Source organism: Cucurbita moschata, unplaced genomic scaffold (genome assembly GCF_002738365.1).
Source record: "Cucurbita moschata cultivar Rifu unplaced genomic scaffold, Cmos_1.0 Cmo_Scf00044, whole genome shotgun sequence".
Taxonomy (NCBI): domain Eukaryota; kingdom Viridiplantae; phylum Streptophyta; class Magnoliopsida; order Cucurbitales; family Cucurbitaceae; genus Cucurbita; species Cucurbita moschata.
This window is the reverse complement of record NW_019268560.1, coordinates 674,050-694,069: the sequence shown is the minus strand read 5'-3', so window position 1 is coordinate 694,069 and position 20,020 is coordinate 674,050. Positions and strand designations below refer to the sequence as shown.

Sequence of the window (20,020 nt, the reverse complement as noted above, 5' to 3'; positions counted from 1 at the left end):
ACAGAAGGACGCAGAGATATGGTGGAGAGATAACAAGACCCTTCTTAACCCAGAAGGGGGACCAATGAACTGGGAACGATTTAAGGAGGCCTTCCTTAAAGAATATTATCCTAAGTCAGAGCGACTTAAAAAGCAGCAGGAGTTCGCCCACCTGGTACAGGGCGGACTCACAGTGGAGAGGTACAACCGAGAGTTCAATAGACTCAAGAGATTCGCACCGTCCATGGTGGACACTGAGGAAAAGATGACAGAGAAATTTGTATTGGGTTTGGTACCAAGAATCCGCCGCATGTTGGAGGCGTTCAACCCAAAGACCTATGAGGAAGCCTTGAGAACTGCCAAGGCTTTAGAGAAACCAAAGGATGAGAAACGGCGTGAAGAGCGAGTTATAATTGGGCAGAAGCGTCCTCATGAATCAGGAGGCTCTGACCGTCCACCACCAGCACATAGGCACCGTTCCAATAACAGACCCGCTCCTAGATGGGATGAGCGACGCCCTCCCCGACGTACTGACAGGAACCCCAGGAATCAGGATGGGGCCAGAGGGAGGAGAGAGGAAGGGTGCACTATCTGTGGAAGACTACACGGTGGGAGGTGCATGGCTGGCAGCCGAGCGTGTTATAGGTGTGGCCAAGAGGGGCACATCGCCGTGAACTGTACGGCCGGAAATGCCGCAGCACAAGCAAACCTGCCCAGAGTAGTAGAGCAAACGGATCAACCAGCACCACCGCGAGCTCAAGCTAGGGCCTACGCGTCAACCAGCAGGGACACTGGGAGGTCCGACGCCGTGGTGACAGGTACACTGTCCATTTTAGGTCATTTCGCTTTTTTGATTCTGGTTCCACGCATTCCTTTATTTCCATGCCTTTTGTTGTACAAGCGGGGTTCGAATTAGNATGTATTCTGAAGTTTTAAATTTTTCCGCTATTAATAATGAGCATGCTTAGATTTTATTCTGCATTAGAGATGAGCATGAGACGTGAGTGGCGACTCTGGATATGTGGAAATTTAGGGTCGTTACATAAAATATCTAAATTATTTTACTAAAGTATATAGACAATAGACGTACAATTATTGGGTTTGACCCTGTTGGGCTAACGATGATATTTTAACAATCTACTCACTCAATCTCTAACAAGTATTATTTTTCAAACATTACTCGAGTCCTAACATATCTTTTCAACCTCTTTTCAAGTTCTTATCAATCGTGTTTCCATATTCAAGACTTACTCTTTTAAAATACATTGACCCTTGACTAATGTTTCTATACAAATATCAACACTTGACCCTTGACCATTTATACCAAGAAATCAATTAGTGAGCAACATATTGGCCCTTGAACACTTATACCAAAGACCTCAATGCTTGCTTCAAGGTTCATTATATCGACCCATAACCATTTATACTTGGGGTATCAATGCTTCTCTTTATTCAATATTGGCGTATCACCCCAACCATTTATACTTGAGGCCTCAACACCTAAAGGAACACACCAACCCTTGACTGGTTATACCTGAGGCCCTAATATTTAGTTATTTTCCTTGGAATAATGTCGGCACGACCATTTGTATACTAGGCTCTAACATTCTTTACTTAAATATTCGTACACTTGCAACTAAGATCAAATATCTCCGAACATAAATTCAAAGTTAAAAATATTACTGAAGTATTCAAACATTGAAACATTTGCATGGCCTCCTCAGAAACACCGTCAACTGTGCATCAACTCTTTTCCTTTACCGAAAAAAAATATATGATGAGTGTTAAAAACAATTTAGTAAGTGACTTCCTATTAGAGTTGAGAAAATGCATTTATATACAATATGTATCAGAGTGGCCGGACCTAACTTTTTATGATTGTTCATTAGGCTCTACTTTCTATTCTTGATAGATGCATAGTGATTCTATATACACGATTCATGCACAAGCACATAAACCCATTAGATGGGTTTGTTAACATACACCATCGGCTTGACTATAAGCTAGTGCACTCTCGTGCAGCCGATAACTAACAAAAAGGAAAGGAACACTAATAAATGTCATGGTGTATGCATCCGTAAAAAACAAGTTAGAGAAGTAATTCATGATCATATGACATACAATATCCACGAAGTCCCACATTAAAATCATGATCAATAAGATGATACACAAATACTTTCATGCTTATCAAGACGTAAATTCCTTAGGAGACGTACATCCATATTCATGATATTTCATTCATGCTTATCATACATGATATATCATGGTATCTCTCTAGGCATAAACATAGTCTCATCAGCATAACGATCATTATCAAACATAAAAGGAATTACATGCATCACATAATTCATTTCGATATTATTACTTAAATAATAACATGTAAATAAAACCATAAGTGATGTGTTATTCATGCATCAAACAACTGCATCCAACCTACCTCGTAGGTGTTCCAATTGTCAAACTCAACCTGGTACTCTTTAGCTTGATTTGTTCCTAGATTCAACTTCATGTCGTCCAATTTCACCTATGATGTTTCATCCATTCAAAAAATTAGGCTTAGAGCGTAATCACAGAGCCATTATCATTTAACTATTCCAAGATTAATTTTGAATAATACTGAAAAAATTTAAATTGGTTAAGATGGTGGTTATAATGAACTTTTCCGGCACTACTTGTACTAGAAATGGTTCTGAAACGATTCAAAAGGGTAAAAACGAGGCAAGGCGAGCCAAGGCAACTGATCGAAAATTCTTTTTCCATTTGACTATTATAATATGCTCGAGTGAAAGATGGATACATGAATGAACCAAGACCAGATCTGAATGAGAGTGATCATGAGGTTATAATGGTTGAAAAAGATTTAAAAAAATTGAAGTTACTACTTATATTAACAAAGTGCACTTTCTTTTTCTAGAGATGAATATTCAAATGAACCAAGACCACATCTCAATGTTCGAATCCTTCAGCGTAGTTTTCTTATACCGATTCTATATTGTGTGACCTCCATAAAATTTTTCTATGGAAATGATAACAAATCATGTTAAATGAATCCACGATGATTTGTGGAGATGGTAGTCATCACTCTTGATAACATGGTAGTGTTTGTATGCAAGAGAATTTTAAGGTCGTTGGATATCAAATCTAGATTCCAATTCTAAGCGTGGACAAAGCATAAAAATTCTAATAAAAGTTAGAATTTTAATTTTAATATTTGTTAAAAAAAAAAAAAAAAAAACTCTTAATATGCTTAATTTTAATTGGTCACTTAAATATCTACGACCACTTCACTATTTGGTGCACTACTAGGCTAGAAGGCAAAGTGGATGTAATCACAGGCGCCGCCAGAGGAATTGGGGAGTCCACAGCAAAACTCTTCTTTAAGCATGGAGCCAAAGTGGTGCTTGCAGACATCCTAGACGATGTCGGTCACTCTCTTTCCCGCCATCAATGTTCTACGTCATCTTCATTCATCCACTGCGACGTAACGAAAGAGAAAGACATCAAAAATACGGTTAACACAGCCATTTCCAAGTATGGCAAGTTAGACATCATGTTGAACAATGCAGGCATTTCTGGAACTCTCAAATTCAACATTCTTAAAAACGAATTATCAGACCTTCAAAAGGTACTCAATGTCAACTTACTTGGAGCGTTTTTGGGCACCAAACATGCAACAAGGGCGATGATTCCAGCTCATCAAGGCAGCATAATCATAATGGCAAGTGGTTGCTCGATCATCGGTGGGATTGGGCCGTATGCGTACACGAGCTCAAAGCATGGCTTGTTGGGATTGATGAAAAATGCAACGGTTGATTTAGGATGATATGGGATGAGGGTTAATTGCGTGTCGCCCCATGTAGTGCCCTCGCAGATGACTAGGGATCTATTTAAGCTTGAAGATGGCGATGAGTTTCCTAATGTTTATTCGCATTTCAAATGTGGAGATATTTTAAGGGCCGAAGATATAGCTGAAGCTGCTTTGTATTTAGCAAGTGATGCATCGAAATTTGTGAGTGGACATAACTTAATTGTTGATGGAGGCTTCACTTCAGCAAACCAAGGTCTTTGTTCCTACCAATAATAAAGTTGAAACGAAGAACTACTTGTTTCAGACTTCGGGTTCTTTTCTAAACTTGATCATGGATTATGTTTCTAGTTTTATTTTTATGGTTTGTGTCTCAATTGAACTATTTCAACTTTTGTTTGTTGCATATTTCTCGTGTTTAACATTATTATAAGAATATGAATTCTAATAATGTAATTTAATTTTTCGCTTTGGTTCTTGTCTCAATTGTGGTGTTGACATCATCTTCATCCATTTAAGTTGTCGAGTATTAGTAGTCTGAACAATAGTAGGGTTGGATCCTGCAATTACTGAGCATTTAGCTAGAGACATGGAAATTACTTTGTATTTTAGTAGAAAATCCATACCTAACACGACATTAAAGTCATCCATCTAGACAATCACAAAATCGACCTGATCATTCCAATTCTCCAGTTTGATTGGAGTTCCTTTTACAATTCTCTAGGTACACTTCGAGGGCTTGGCGTTAGCTGGCACACACTTGATATTGTCAATATCTTTCTTAGGTGATCTTTGTGATCCACCTCCACCTTGAAACGCTGATATACCATCAATGATGACAATAATGATCATATCAAGAAAGTCCTACGAACACTTGATTTGTTAGTTCTTTAAACTCGACAAGACAATAGTTAGGTCGAAGGACATAACGGTAATCTCTTAATTCTCTTATAGCTCCCGAATGAAACTTTTGGCATGTTCTTCTCTCTGATCCTTATTTGAATGTAACATGACCTTGACATGACCCTTGTGGTCCTTATTCTATTACCAAGGATAGCCTCATAGTTCCTTCTCATGTGACCAACTCGGGTTCTCATAGCGTGACACCCTGTCACTTGCTTGCTAGAGCACTATTACTTAGCTAAATTTTGTAGAGCCTAGTTGGGAGTAGCTAATCATTTCATGAGTCTTTTTGGTGTTTACCTAAGCTAGTTCTCATAATATCTCAAGGTTGGCCTAGTCGAGATTCCTGTAGCAATGATATCTCGTCACTGGCTCATCCAAACACATCAACCTCTTTGGTTCTTGTACTGGATCCTAGAGAACTCTCTGTAAGCTCAAGTGTGGTGGCTAGCTTTTTCTTAAGTTTTTTTATACTTCCTCTACAGATAGGTGTAACGTTCTATACCCAAGTTTCAAATCATAATTTAAATCTGGATTTAGTACCTAATGGCCCCGACCATCTCTTGGATCCCGTGTGACATACTATGTCTTCTGTTAGTCTTGTCTACTGGCTAGTCATGAATACTACCACCACCGAGGTTGTTCTTAAATCGTGTTATCTAGAGGCTCTCTTCTATCTGAGCTTGTTTCACAAGCATTTCATATGAAATCGTGCATTTGGAATTTGAGTTCAACTCTTCATGATCTAGATCACCTAAACGAGTGTAGGTTCTTATCATCGCAGCACCTAGTCACTCCTTTCTTTAGATGATGAAAGAGTGGGTCATAGCTTGACCCATTAGTATTGTCCTTCACTAGCCAACCATGAGGGTTCCCGACCTTGACTTTGTGAACATGCTTGTCTAATGTTGAGGACGGCTCAGGTCACAGTCATATAATCTTGATAACTACATGCTGCTACTAAGCTTGAACCTCTCCTCTAAAGTCTATAACAAATTCATCTCTTCTAAACCAAGGATGCTACTCGAAACAAGTACTTTTTGGGACTCTGTAGCTATTTCTATGTACTCCTATTGTAAATGAAAAAACATTTTGTTATCCTAAATTTTAATATTTTGACGACTTTATATATAAATTACCTTTTTTTTTTCAAGTTCATTGACAAAGATTGAATCAATTAACGGGTTCTAACCGTTATCATGAGGTTGGGAAGTAATCCTATCAATACCCTACTAATCTGCGATGACAAAACTCTGAAACACATCGTTAGTGGGTTATCAACTCAACCTCTACTGACGTAATGCATGTCACCTCCCTCAACGGGTTCTTTCACTAAAGTTGTGGAGTTTAATCCATCCTTCCATCAAAATTAATTTTGCATTAATCAGTTAATTATACATAGCAAAAACTCATCCAAAGAAGACTCAAAACTGTAAAACTTACCATTCTTGACGTTCATCGGAACTTCAACTTTCGAACTAATTAACATTTAGCTTCCCTCGTAGAAGTTGTCTGAAATCTTTCCAAGAACAATCTATCAAATTTTCAGAACCTAATTCCTAAAAATTGAAACCTTATTGCTCTTCATCGATTATTAATTTGTTTAAGTGATTCAAGTGCCCAAAATATTTCTTCATGAGAAGAACCTTCGGCCAATTCAGACTCTATCGAGTAGGTTCGAGCAATTTTTATTTTTTTCTCCTTTATATCTCTCTCAAACCCTAACTTCACGACTCTCTCCTTTTTCATTTTTTTTTTCTTTTCTCCTTCATTATTAATTAGGTTAGCGCTCTTACATACCCCTCGTTAGGAAAGGGGTTAAAATGACCATTTTGCCCCTTTGAGAGTACTTTTTCTAATTTTCACTATTTCCTTCTTCTTTCTTCTTTTTTTTTTAGTTATTAGAATTTTTCTAAGAATTTTGAGCTTTTATTCCATCTTCAAATTTGGCTTCTATGGCCATTAATAAACTTCTGTCCATTGGAAGTGTTAACGAAAATTGGAAAGTTAATCCTGGTTAGAATTCAAGTCTTATTGAGTAATTGTCATAAGTTAAAATTATCAAAGTAGCATATCAAATCCGAGGCACAAAAATGAGTAATTGCCACGAGATTATATCACACAACTCTAATCTAATTTTCATACACAGATGAGTAACTGTTACGAGGTTTATTTAACGTAGCTCAATATAATTTTCATGCACACAAATAAGTAATTATCACAAATTTCTATACATAAAAAAGGTCTCATAAATATTTCAAAATAACATTTACAAGTACTCACAATTATCACAATAATAAAGTCACTTGCCTTAGTTCCAAGAGTCTGTGATTAGCCTACTCTCTCTTAAAATCTCGTTCAAGCAAGAAAAGTTTGAAGCATACTGATATTCAAACCAAATTGAAGTGGTTGATCCTAATCGATCCAACTAAACAAGAATGAACCAATCTGAGTGAACCAGACCATACTGAACTAGTCTAAATGAATTGAATCGAACTTATTTGATTGAACCAACTCGATGGATTGATCCAACTTTCAGTGCAACACATATGTGATCCTACGCACAACCCTAGAACACACGCATTCTTCTACAACAATGTTGCTCATCACCACTCTTGACTATAAGCATTATTGATAGTGGCAAACGATGTGCGACGACTACTCTGCCATGATGACATACCTAGAACAACAATGAATGCATGACAACATTGAATTCTCATACCTAGGCAAAACGAATAAAACCTAGTCCATACAAATTAGAAATGAAATGGACAATTTTGAACGAAAATTTGAGCTTACCACACATTGAATTTTGGCACAACTATCAAAGGTCGAGAAAACAAAGACTAGCAATGGAGAAATCCACAGCAAGGAGCGAGGCAATTGCAAATAAAGATATTCACAAAGGAGACAAGTCGAGAACATGATATGTGATTTTTAATTCTCGAGTCATTATTAATCATTGAGTAAAGGGGCGGTGTGATGATATGTTTAAAAAATGGGAAAATCATATAGGAAGAGTCCTAAGTTCCATCATAATTTAATTAACATCCCAATCTTTTTAGATTACTATTTTTTAATCATTTGTAGAATAGAAAAGGGTTGAAAGGAGAGTGCAATTGTGTTTATTAAATTGTATTTTTCATAATGCCAATTGTCTCATTTGAAAAGCTCACTTCCTATAATCTCAAATACTAAATGATTGGATGTCCGACCATTTCCTACCCTAATAATCATTGGAATCAAGGTTTGGAACTTGTATGTTTCTAATAATTATGGAAGAAAATGTTTCAGATCAAAAGACTCGATTAATTTGAAAAATTCGATCAATCCAACTTAACTCTGTGCGGTTTTAATTTGGATTATAAACTTATTTGGGTTAGACTTAGTTCAAATAAATAAAAAAAATTTATAGATCAAATTGATTCATGAATTTCTTTAATTTGAATGGAACAGTTAATTTTAAAAAATTTTAAAAAATATATCTTTTTGTCTATAATAAAATTATATACATGTTTTTGTTTTTATTTAATTTCATGATTTTTTTTATTATTTATTCTTCTAAAATTCTTTAAAATAATTATTTTGTTAACTAAGGAGGATTTTTTAAAAATATATGTTGAAATTGAAATTTTTTTTATTTTAGTTTAAATTAAATTGGAATAAATTGATAGAATAACCCGAACCAACCCAGCACAAAAAAAAAAATTATGATTGAGTTTGATTGGATTGAGTTTATCATTTAATAAGAGTTATTTGAACTGAAATATTTATAACCTGATCAGGGTTGGGTATAAAAAATGTTCTGATCAGGGTTGGGTATAGTTAAGTGTACCTACACATCATACTAGCTTACACGAAACTTATCAATCTCTCCCTGAGTTAATGATCATGAATCAATCCATAACCTAACCAACATGAGATCTATAATTACAATAATAATACCTATGATTCGAGGCAAGAGGTAGTTGAAGTTGATGATTTCTTTTTCAATTTTGCGTCGGCTTGTGCGAAAAGTATGTAGGATTAGAATTCGATCCACCTTAAGCTATGGGTCGAAGCCTGTGTTCTTAAAGCATAGGCTCTCGCACCAAATCCAACTGATGAATCAGCCCTAGAAAAGCCAAAATCTTTCAAATGATCAAATAAATATTAAGTAAAGCCCGTCATTATCAAAGACTCTCTACTAGAAAAGCCTAACCCATACACCAAAACCCCTCCTCTCTCTCTCTCCCTAAATTATGTCTAATCGCAAGAAGTTCTCCATATCCATTTTCTCTCCGACCGCCGGCTGCGGTGGCTGTGGTAAGCCAAAACTCTCCGATATCGTCGAACCCGACAAGAAGCGCACCGCCGCCTTCTTTAACCCCGACCACCACCACCCAAAATCCCGATTCTCCTCTTCCAGCTCCGGCGGCCAGAATGGCGGCCTCTCTCTTGACGACGAAGACTGCACCTCCACCACCAGATCCACCGGAATCCAAAGCCCAGTAGCGATCAGCATCCCGAACAGCATCGCAATCGAGAAGAATTCCGACGACCCATACGACGATTTTCGCCAATCGATTCTTGAAATGATAATCGAGAAGAAAATTTACTCTACCAATGGTCTTCAAGAGCTTCTCAATTGCTTCCTCCAACTCAATTCTCCTTATCACCACGAAATCATCGTCCGAGCTTTCACCGAGGTTTCGAATGAATTTACATCGCATCGCCTCTGAATCTCTGATAATACTGACCGGAAACAGCCGCCCGCCGGTGAAGGTTGATGGGTTGAAGAGATGCCACTTGCAGAAAGCCATGTGAGGGGCATTGAATTGGCCACATGAAGGAAGGAGGAGGGCACAACATGGCGAGGGTAAAATGGTCATTTCGTGTAGAGTTAGGTCAATGATTTAATGCTGGTTTTTCTCTGCCGATTTTGAATTTTTTTTTAATTAATTTCTATTTTCTATTATCTATTTTTCTAATTGCTGTAAATAGTTTATTTATTTATAATAAAATTATATATAATTTATTTATTTATTTTATTGCAAATTTAACTTTTAAAAAATTTGTATTTTATTTTTGTTTATAAAAATTTTAATATTCTATTTTATTTAACTCTTTAATTGTTTGTCATTGACCAATGATATTTAATCAAACTTTATTTATCTCGAATCTAGTGCCTGACATAAAATTATTTTATGCAATTGTTCAAAAATTAAAATAAAATATTTGAAAATTTAAAAAAAAAATTAAAAATTAAAAATTAAGTGGGGTCAATATAAAATATTTAAACAAAATCTAAGTATTAGTATTTGTTTTTTTTTTTTTTTAATTTCTATCAAAAATAAATATTGATTTTTATTTTGTTAATTATTTGTACTCATTAATTGTTAAGAGTATTAAAAATGTCAACAATAGCAGCCAAGCATTACCAACGTGCTCTCCACATTGGATTTCAAGTAATAAAATTTAAATATTCCCAAATAAAATATAATAAATTCGATAATTCATTCGTATCCAATATTAAACATCAAAGAAAACCTCAAAATATAAATTCAAAAATAAATTCTTTGTAATACCCTAAAGTAAAGGTAATTGATTCCAATAGGACTTAAGTCGTTCACATCAAAAGATCGAAGAAAAGTAAGGGATAAGCAAGGACAAGACTCCTAAACAAGTCATTTTAGAGACTCAAGGCATGTGAAAAAGAATTTGCAAAGAATAAATGAAAGGGACAAAAAAAAAAAAAAAAATGTTTTTCCAATTTTTAAGAAACTTTACAGATTTGCAATTCCTTATTGAGAAGGAATTTCAAGATGTTCAAGAAAGAAGAATGACCAGGAGGATGAATGTTAAAAATTTTGGATTTTTAAGAGAAAAATAATAATATAATATTCGAAAATGACAAATTACCAAAATACTCTTATTACGAAAATACCACGGATTAGAAAATCAGATCCGCTATAGTGTACCGTCATCAGAAAATCCTTCAGAACTTCAAATCCAACTGTTGGATCTTCACCAAATTTGAGTAGGTTCTAGAGGATTCACAACTCACTACATCCAATGACTACAATTCAAATTGGAAGTCGATAGCTCGTTGATCAACGAGGATATTTTTTACGGATAATCCAGAATTCATTCTCCAAGTTACGATGATTCTTGAGGTTTCAACGTCGGTTTAAGCTTCCCCTATGAAGTCTGAAGTTGGGGCATCATATGGATCAACAATCGAGTTGAGTCGAGCACCCAATCGCAAGTAATAAGCGTTTAGATTTTGGGTCTCTTACTCTCGAATTACTTCTAAATTCAAGAGTAATTGTCCACCATTTTCCTCTATACTTGATCCTACAACTTCTAAACAAGATTACCCACAAGTTTTATGAAGAAATCGATTGTTGAAAGAGCACAGAACCAATTCTCCCAATAGTGGTAGTCATTGAAGAACTGCGAATGTGAGCTCAAAATATGAATCCGAGCCTACATGAAAATTCGTTGAGCAAGGATGATCTCATTCGGTTTATGCACCTTCAAGGAGTAATTCCATAGAAGACCACGAAGAGAAATAACCCCAACAACGTGTCCTGTTGAAGAAAATCAATTTCGGGTAGAATTTGGGGGTAAGTATCGAATTCCCTCCTACGATACACTTCTTGTAACAACCCTAAATTTCTACTTACCTAGAGTTGCTACTAACATCGCTCGAATATAACTCTTAAAAAAAAACATCATTTATAGCAAAATCTCGAGAATTTAAAATAATTACATCTTTGAAAACACTACCATGGTCTTATGTGTTCAACACATAACAATGAAAAATGCAAATAAAACAAATACAAAATAATTTAAAACATTTGAAGTGCAAGACAACCTATTCTAACCTAAGTCTAGAAAATTAAATATGCTTCTATCCTATGCATGTGTTATGGTCTCTGCTCGCGATGCTGCCGTCATCCAAACATGGGCGCCTTGCCTTTACCTCTAAAATGATGTGGCACACGGCCGGAGTATTTTGAAGAATACTCAGTAAGTGACCTCATTCTAGGGGTCATGCTGAATGCAAACACATGCAAATATGCTCTAGGGACCATCTCTATCTCATACTAAGGGTGGTCTTCAGTCCGAACTAACTATGGATGTGTAGTACTTCCCTACACACGATCCATACGTGTGAGTGTGAATCCCCAGGCGGTTCGCACTGCCCCGAACCCATCTTCGTCAAGCTAGCTATCCGTAGTAACATCCAGAGGTAAGCAAACCCTTAGATGTCATTCTCAACATGATCACCGTCATCATCATACTGTGAGCGTCCTCACTCATCACCATAAAGGGGAAGTATCTCGATGTTTATGTACACACAACATGCATGAGGTCTCTCTAGTTCTCATCTTAAAACATCTTTATGACACAACCCTAGTCTCATCTCTATATTACATTTAGTAATAAATGCACATTAGATACTTATGTTAATATCGTTATTCATGTTCTTAGGGTTGTGTCCTAGGTCAATCTCTCAACATGATGCAACATGGCATTCATCATCATACAACATGCTTAATATGGCAAACATCATCATATTATGGTAAACGTCATGTATCATACACATCATAGTCATCATAACGCCATCAAATGCATCAAGTACATCAAGTACATCATGCATCAACATCCTCTCACGTACGTCATCCTACATCATCATACTGTTGTGCGCCGAAAGCGGAACAAATGTACTCACAACACCAAAGTTACTCAAGACATATAATGTGACACCCAAAACTTGATGATTTCAACAGCAGAAATAATGACATTATATAGCCTTCTGTTAAACCTAAAAATATAAGCTAAACTAACCAGCCTAAAAAAAATAAGCAAGACGTTGAGAATAGGTCCCAGAGAGAAGGACTTATGAAAGTTTGCAACAATCTCCAACTTGTCATAAGATCTCCAAGTTGATAACTGATTTGGTTGCTACCACATCAACACACTGCTCCTTCCTTCCGACGTTGATGAAATTCAAACAATGCCAGAACTTTTCACGAGCGATCGCCTTTGTCAACATATTAGCAGAGTTATCAGCAGTTTCAATTTTTAATAAACAAATATCCCCTTTGCTAATAAGTTCTCGAATAAAGTGGAAAACGGACATCAATATATTTTGTACGAGCATGATGAACTTGATTTTTTGACAAACAAATAGTGCTCTGGCTATCACAAAACACATCTATATGTTCCTGCAAAATACCCAAGTCATTGATCAAACCATGCATCCAAATAGCTTCTTTAAAAGCTTCCGTTACTGCCATATACTCTGCTTCGGTGGTAGACAATGTAACAGTAGACTGCAATGTTGAACGCCAACAAACAGGTCCACCAGCCATAGTAAATAAATAACCCGTAGTAGATCGTCGCTTATCCAAATCACCAGCATAATCAGAATCCACATAACCAGCTACACGATTGTCAAGATTAAACATTTCTTGTTTTTGAAACTTAATACCAACATCAATAGTACCAAGAATGTACCTAAGAATCCATTTGACAGCCTGCCAATGCTCTTTACCAGAATTATGCATATAACGACTCACCATGCTTACTGCATGTGAAAGATCAAGTCGAGTACACAGCATAACATACATCAAAGCACCAACAGTATTTGTATAAGGAATATTCTCCATATACCTTTTGTCATCGTCAGAACTTGGACACATGGAAGCACTAAGCTTGAAATGAGGAGCAAGTGGAGTACTAATGGGTTTGGTTGAATTATCAAACTAAATCTTGTCAATACCTTGCGTAGATATTGAGACTGAGTCAACGAGACTGTACCTTTTTTCCGATCTCGCTCTATCTCCATTCCAAGTATTTTCTTTGCATTGCCTAAGTCTTTCATTTCAAATGTTTTAGAAAGTTGATCTTTGAGCTTATCAATCTCCACCTATCTCTTTGAAGCAATTAACATATCATCAACATATAAGAGTAACTAGATAAACGATCCATCATCGAGACACCGATAATACACATAATGGTCAAATTGACTATGAGTATACATATGCTCTACCATGAAATGATCAAATCTTTTATATCATTGGCCAGGGGATTGCTTCAGCCCATACAAAGATTTCTTCAATCTGCATACTAAATGCTGCTATCCAACTACTCAGAAACCAATCGGTTGCGCCATATATATTTCTTCTTCCAAATCTCCATGCAAAAAAACAGTTTTTTGCATTGAGTTGTGCAAGCTCAAGATTAAATTGAGCAACCAAAGCCAACAAAATTCGAATGGAAGAATGTTTTATCACAAGTGAGAAAATTTCATTGTAATCAATACCTTCTTTTTGTGTGTAGCCTTTAGCCACAAGTCGAGCCTTATAACGTATACCAGAAGAGTTTCTTTTTTTGCAAAAACCCATTTACAACCAATTTCCTTCTTACCTTTTGGAAGTTGTACCAAATCCCAAGTTTGATTTATCTACAATGATGCTATCTCCTGATTCACAGGCTCTTGCCAGTGTAAGCTATCCGGGCTCTTAATAGCATCTTTGTAACTGTTAGGAACTCCATCAATCAAAGAGAAAGCATATGCTATCGTATCATCAAACCTTGTAGGTTTTTGAATTACCCATCGTGGTCCATTCTTGGCGATAGACTTAGGTTCCTCCACTCTTTCATTTACAAGGCTTTGCTCCTCAAGGCTTTGCTCTTTCTATTCTAAGACATCAAAGTTATAATCTACCTAATCAATAGGTTCTTCAATAGGAGCAACCATATCAGGAGAGAACACCACTTTCTCCACCTGCTTCAATGCCTCGTCATTATTTTCAATTTTCTGCAAAAACATTTCAGACTCATCGAATGTCACATCTCGACTATTAACAATCTTACTGTTTCTGGACACCATAACCTATAGCCCTTCACACCTTTGCTAAAGCCCATAAACTTGGCTTTTTTTTGCTCTAGGATCCAGCTTTGAGTCTGTCACATGATAATAAGCAAGACACCCAAACACATGCAATTTATCATAATCACTAACAGGACTACCTGACCATACATCAAGCGAAGTTCTCCCACCATTTCTAGAAACAGGTAAACGATTAAACAAGTGAACTGCATAACTGAGAGCCTCAGCACAAAATGCCTTACTCAATCCTACTTGAGACAATATGCGTCGAACCTTCTCTATTAATGTCTGGTTCATTCTCTCTGCAACTCCATTTTGTTGTGGTTTACCAGGAACAGTGAAGTGTCGAACGATCCCTTCATCTCGGCATACTTTAAGGAATGAATCATAAGTATATTCTCCCCCGTTGTCTGATCTCAACTTTTTGATTTTCCTGTCCGTCTGGTTCTCTCCCATTTTCTTCCACTCTAAGAAAGTTTGGAGAATCTCGTTTTTGTGCCTCATGGGATACATCCAAACTCTCTTCGAGTAGTCATCAATAAAGGTGACAAATCACCTCTTTCCCCCCAATGAGACATTCTTCGTGGGACCCCATACATCAATGTGAACATAATCCAAAATGTCCTTTGTTTGGTGTATAGCTGTACCAAACTTCACATTTTATTGTTTACCAAATATACAACGTTCACAGAAATCAATTTTATCCACTGTGGCACCCTTGAGGACTCCTTGGTTCACCAATGTCTGAAGCGCCTTCTCACCAACATGCTCGAGTCGCATGTGCCATAATTTCGATATGTCTTATTCTTTCGAACTTGCCACAGCAGCATGCCCAATTATTGTGGTTTCGTTGAGGTAGTATATGCTACCTCTTCTAGTTCCTGTAATTGCCACCAAAGCTCCACGAGCTACTTTCACATTCCCTCCTTCCAAAATGATGCGATAACCACTCGCATCCAAAATGCCAAGTGAAATCAAATTTTTCTTCAAGTCAGGGACATACCTCACATCTTTGAGTTTTTGTATAACCCCATCAAACATCTTGATTTGTACTGAGCCGATTCCCATCATCTTGCAAGTACTATCATTGCCCATATAAACAACTCCACCATTGAACTTTTTGAAGTCCAAAAACATCTCTTTGTTGGGACACATATGATAGGAGCACCCAGAATCAAGAATCCATTCACTGGTTTGGCTGGCTGATAGGGAGATTGTCAAGGCATCATCTGTATCAGTGTCGTCATCTCTAACCACATTGGACTTCGACCCCTTCTCTTTTAGGATCGAACAATCTTTCTTCCAATGGCCTTTCTGTCGACAATATGCACACTCATTTTTATTTTCCACACTCTTCTTCATATATTTCGCCTCAAGCTTGCTCATAATTCTTTCGTTATGGTAACCTTCATAAATGGATATTTCTGATCCTTGCCAAGACAGGATCGAATAATTCCATAGACTTGCCGATTTAATTTCGTCCATTCTGCTTCTGTCATATCTTCAGGCATCTCCTCTTGGAGAGAAACATCGAGGTCTTGCATGACCAGCAAATCGCTAATTTCGCCTCGCCAAACACCAAAATTATTGGTTCCATCAAATTTCTCTACTTCGAGATTGAAACTCCACACTCTCGATCCACGTCGTGATGATTCTGTCATTTGCAATAATTAATCTAGATGTAACTAAAAACACAATTCTTGAAAATTGATTTTCAAGAGAATAAGCACGATTGTGAGTACGTCTAATGGTCGATGAGGCCAAAACTTTTACAATACCCCCAAATACCACAATAAAGCTCTAATATCACTTGTTGTGCGCCGAAAACGGAACAAATGTACTCACAACACCAAAGTTACTCAAGACATACAATGTGACACCCAAAACTTGATGATTTCAACGGCAGAAAGAATGACATTATATAGCCTTCTCTTAAACCTAAAAATGTAAGCTAAACTAACAAGCCTAAAAAAAAATGACCAAGACCTTGAGAATAGGTACTAGAGAACAGGACTTATGACAGTTTACAACACATACATCATAGCTCATACATCATCACATACATCATAGCTCATACATCATCACATAATTCAAGTACGACATTATATGTCACAGCTCATACATTGCATCATATAATTCACATACATCATCATACGTCATCATAAGTCATCATACATCATAGCTCATACAATTTTTCTAGTCTATCCTGTAGTAAGGTCACTTGGTTGGCCTTAGCTAACGTTCTCCCTAATTACTATACGTTAGCTCCCATTCCTCGAGAGCTGCTTCAAATGCCATCGGGGTTCGTTTTCTATTACACCGTTCGTCATCATTCGGTAGTATTTCACAAATTAATAATAATTCAACTATCATATGTGAAATACGACACTAAAACGGCCTAAATGACCTTAATTGAGGCCAAAAATAAGTCCAAGAGGGTTGGAACAGTGGAAATTGGGCTAAAATAGGTGTACCCGAGCCAAATAAGTTGAGGAGTCGCACCGAACTGTCTAAGCCGATCAAACCGAAGGGCTGTTTTTGCTAAGGGTCGACACATGGTAGACCAGACATGAAGCATACCATAGGTGAACGTATGGTGGTCAACAATCTCTTTCATGAAGTGAATCGAGTGTTCTGACGTCAGATTTGATTGTTTTGCTTAAGGTTTATTCAATTTGGATCTCGCCAGAAAAATATCTTTGTTTCCCTCTCTCTTTTGTCCTTCTCCTTCTTTTGTTTACTTCCTTGCAGATGGCTCGGAGGACGCGTAGAGGTCAGAAGGAGCTCTAGCATGCCGTGGAGCGTGGGTGCGTCCCTCTAGAAGGTATTTAAATAAGATAACCAAAATTGAAATAAAATAGTGTAGAAATGCCCTATACTAACCTATATACTCCACATTTAAATGCATACTAACCTATACTAACCTATAATTTACGAAGTTTAAGTTGCAAACTACCTTATATATGTGTCACGATCTTCTAAGTTGCGATGTCACCGTCAGCCGTACAGAGGAGCCTTGCCTTTACTTGGAAAATAATAGTAGAATATGACTTGAGTGTTTTAAGAAATACTCAATAAGTGACTCTGCTATTGGCGTTAGATGCAAGCACATATCATAAAAATATCGTGTCTTCAACGTATCGTATTTCATGTCAATCATATCATATATTTCATTATCTCAAACATATGTCATATCATAAACATATTGTGTCTTCCAATGTATCGTATCATACATGTTCATATTGTATCCTATATCATATCACAACATGTATCGTATTGTCAATCATATTACATCATAACATATATCATATCACGAACATATTATTAGGCATATGATATCATATATCATATTATTCACATACCATATCGTAAACATATCATTTCATAACCTTTCACATATAACAAGCATATGACACGTGCCAAGCCACAAGGCACACTTCATCATACAACATATAATTTCTAACTCCATGAACACAATTGGGGCGTTGGTGAGGTCAAATGACATCACTACAAACTTATAGTAACCATACCTTGTTCAAAAGGTTGTCTTCAGTATATCTCCTTCTTTGATCTTAATCTGATGATAACTGATCGAAGGTCTATCTTAGAAAATATCATCGTCTCTCAGAGTTTGTCGAACAAATCTTCGATGCGAGTGAGTGGGTACTTTTTCTTTATTGTTCTCTTGTTTAACTCCCGATAATTAATACATAGGAGCATCGAGTCATCCTTCTTTTTCACAAACAATACCGACACACCCCAAGAGGATACGCTAGAACGGATGAAACCTTTATCCAGTAAAGCTTATAATTGTACTTTAAGTTCTTTTAGCTCTGTTGGCGCCATGCGGTACAGTGCTTTAGAGATGGGTCCAGATTCTGGTTCGAGTCCTATCCCAAAGTTTACGCCTCGAGTAGAAGGAACTCCTAATAAATCCTTTGACAAGACGTTTGGGAATTCATTTACTATTGGTATCATATCCATAGCCTTCTTTTCCACTTTTACCTCCACTACACAAGCAAGTATGGCCCACCCTCTTTGTTAGACTAGTCTTTTGACTTTCATCATCAACACTATCTTGGGGGCCGCGAGAATACTACCACCTTGTGACAATCTATATTGAAATAATTCTCGACTAACCAATTCATTCCTAATATGATGTCAAAGTCCGTCATACCCACTACTTTCAGGTCTACGCTCTACTATTACTTGTCTATCTTTTATCCTATTTTCGGTGACTAAATCTACTCCGCTAAATTACTAACCGTTAACACATGCAATGAGGGTTCTACTTTGAACCCTGTTTGACTAACAAATGGCATGGATATAAAAGAATGCTTAGAACCATAATCAAACAATGTTAATGTGTAGTGTCCCAGTATAGACAGTGTACCTGTCACCACGATGTCAGATGTACCAGCGTCTCTGCTGATAGATGCATAAGCTTTTTCTTGTGAGCGAGTTTTCATAGTTCTCTCACTTCCTCTTGAACCTCTAGGCAGTTCAATTGGATTCTTAGTGCAATGACTTGGCAATGTGGCCCTCATGACCACATCTAAAACAGGCCCTAGACCCGACCAAACATTTGCCCCAATGCTATTTCTCGCATTTGCGGCATAGTGGTTTCTCAGCCCAACCTCTTGACCCTCTCCTTGTCTCTAGGGTAGATGTCCACATGTCTAGCAGAATGCCTGTCAGCATATTGAGGCCTTGACGCTGATGGTCGCGGTCTGACTCCCTTGATTCATATGGTCGCTTCTCTCTATCAATGAGGCAAATTTTGTGTTTCTTTTTTCGGTCTGCAACTCAATCCAGAACGAGTTTTCTCCCCTTTATTGGGCAGCTCGACTTAGGTCAAATTAGGCCTCGATTTCTTCATCAAACATACTGCATTTAGTCCCCTCAAACTATTGGAATCATTAATTTTGGCCATTGAGGACTGCAAGCAAAAAATCGAGTTTTACCCCAAATATTTCCCGTTATGAAATTTCTTCGATTACGCACATTTCCCAATTCGTCTCTCTTCAAAACCTTCTTCAATAATTATCCATAAAGTAATTATCTCAAACATTAATTATCCATAGATATCAAAAGACATTAATTATCTCAAACATTTAAGTTTTTTATATTAATTATCTATACCCATAAAGTAATATTTGGGATTCAAACAAATCATTTGTGTGCTTTGCCTCGGACAGTATTTTTTTTCTTTTTTTATTACAAAGGTGCTATGACTTAAAGTGGCATTGGGAAACTTTCTTCATCCCCACCCATTTTTCATTCTCACTTCTCGCAAAAATTCTCCATTCATCTTTTGTGGGAATCTGTGGGGATTGAGTTTTGAGAGAATTTTTTTCATGTTAAAAAAAGAAAAAAAAATTCCAAAGACCTATTTCAATGCACAATTTTCATTTTACCATATAACTTTTATTAAAATATATATATAC

General features: G+C 36.8%; 1 protein-coding gene and 1 pseudogene across 1 annotated transcript; one reads left to right on the top strand and one right to left on the bottom strand.

Moving 5' to 3' along the window:
* Positions 1–4,247, top strand: part of LOC111433992 — a 21,077-nt pseudogene extending 16,830 nt beyond the window's left edge.
* A 4,632-nt stretch (positions 4,248–8,879) lies between these two features.
* On the bottom strand, positions 8,880–9,626 carry LOC111434292. Its single transcript, XM_023071706.1, has one exon. The coding sequence runs from the start codon at positions 9,556–9,558 to the stop codon at positions 8,884–8,886; it is 675 nt and encodes a 224-aa protein (XP_022927474.1). The 5' UTR covers positions 9,559–9,626; the 3' UTR covers positions 8,880–8,883.
* Between the last annotated feature and the right edge of the window lie 10,394 nt (positions 9,627–20,020).

What these genes read in the sequence shown, in the direction of transcription:
- LOC111434292 (XM_023071706.1), bottom strand. Translation starts at nt 9,558, where the DNA reads ATGACCATTTTACCCTCGCCATGTTGTGCCCTCCTCCTTCCTTCATGT.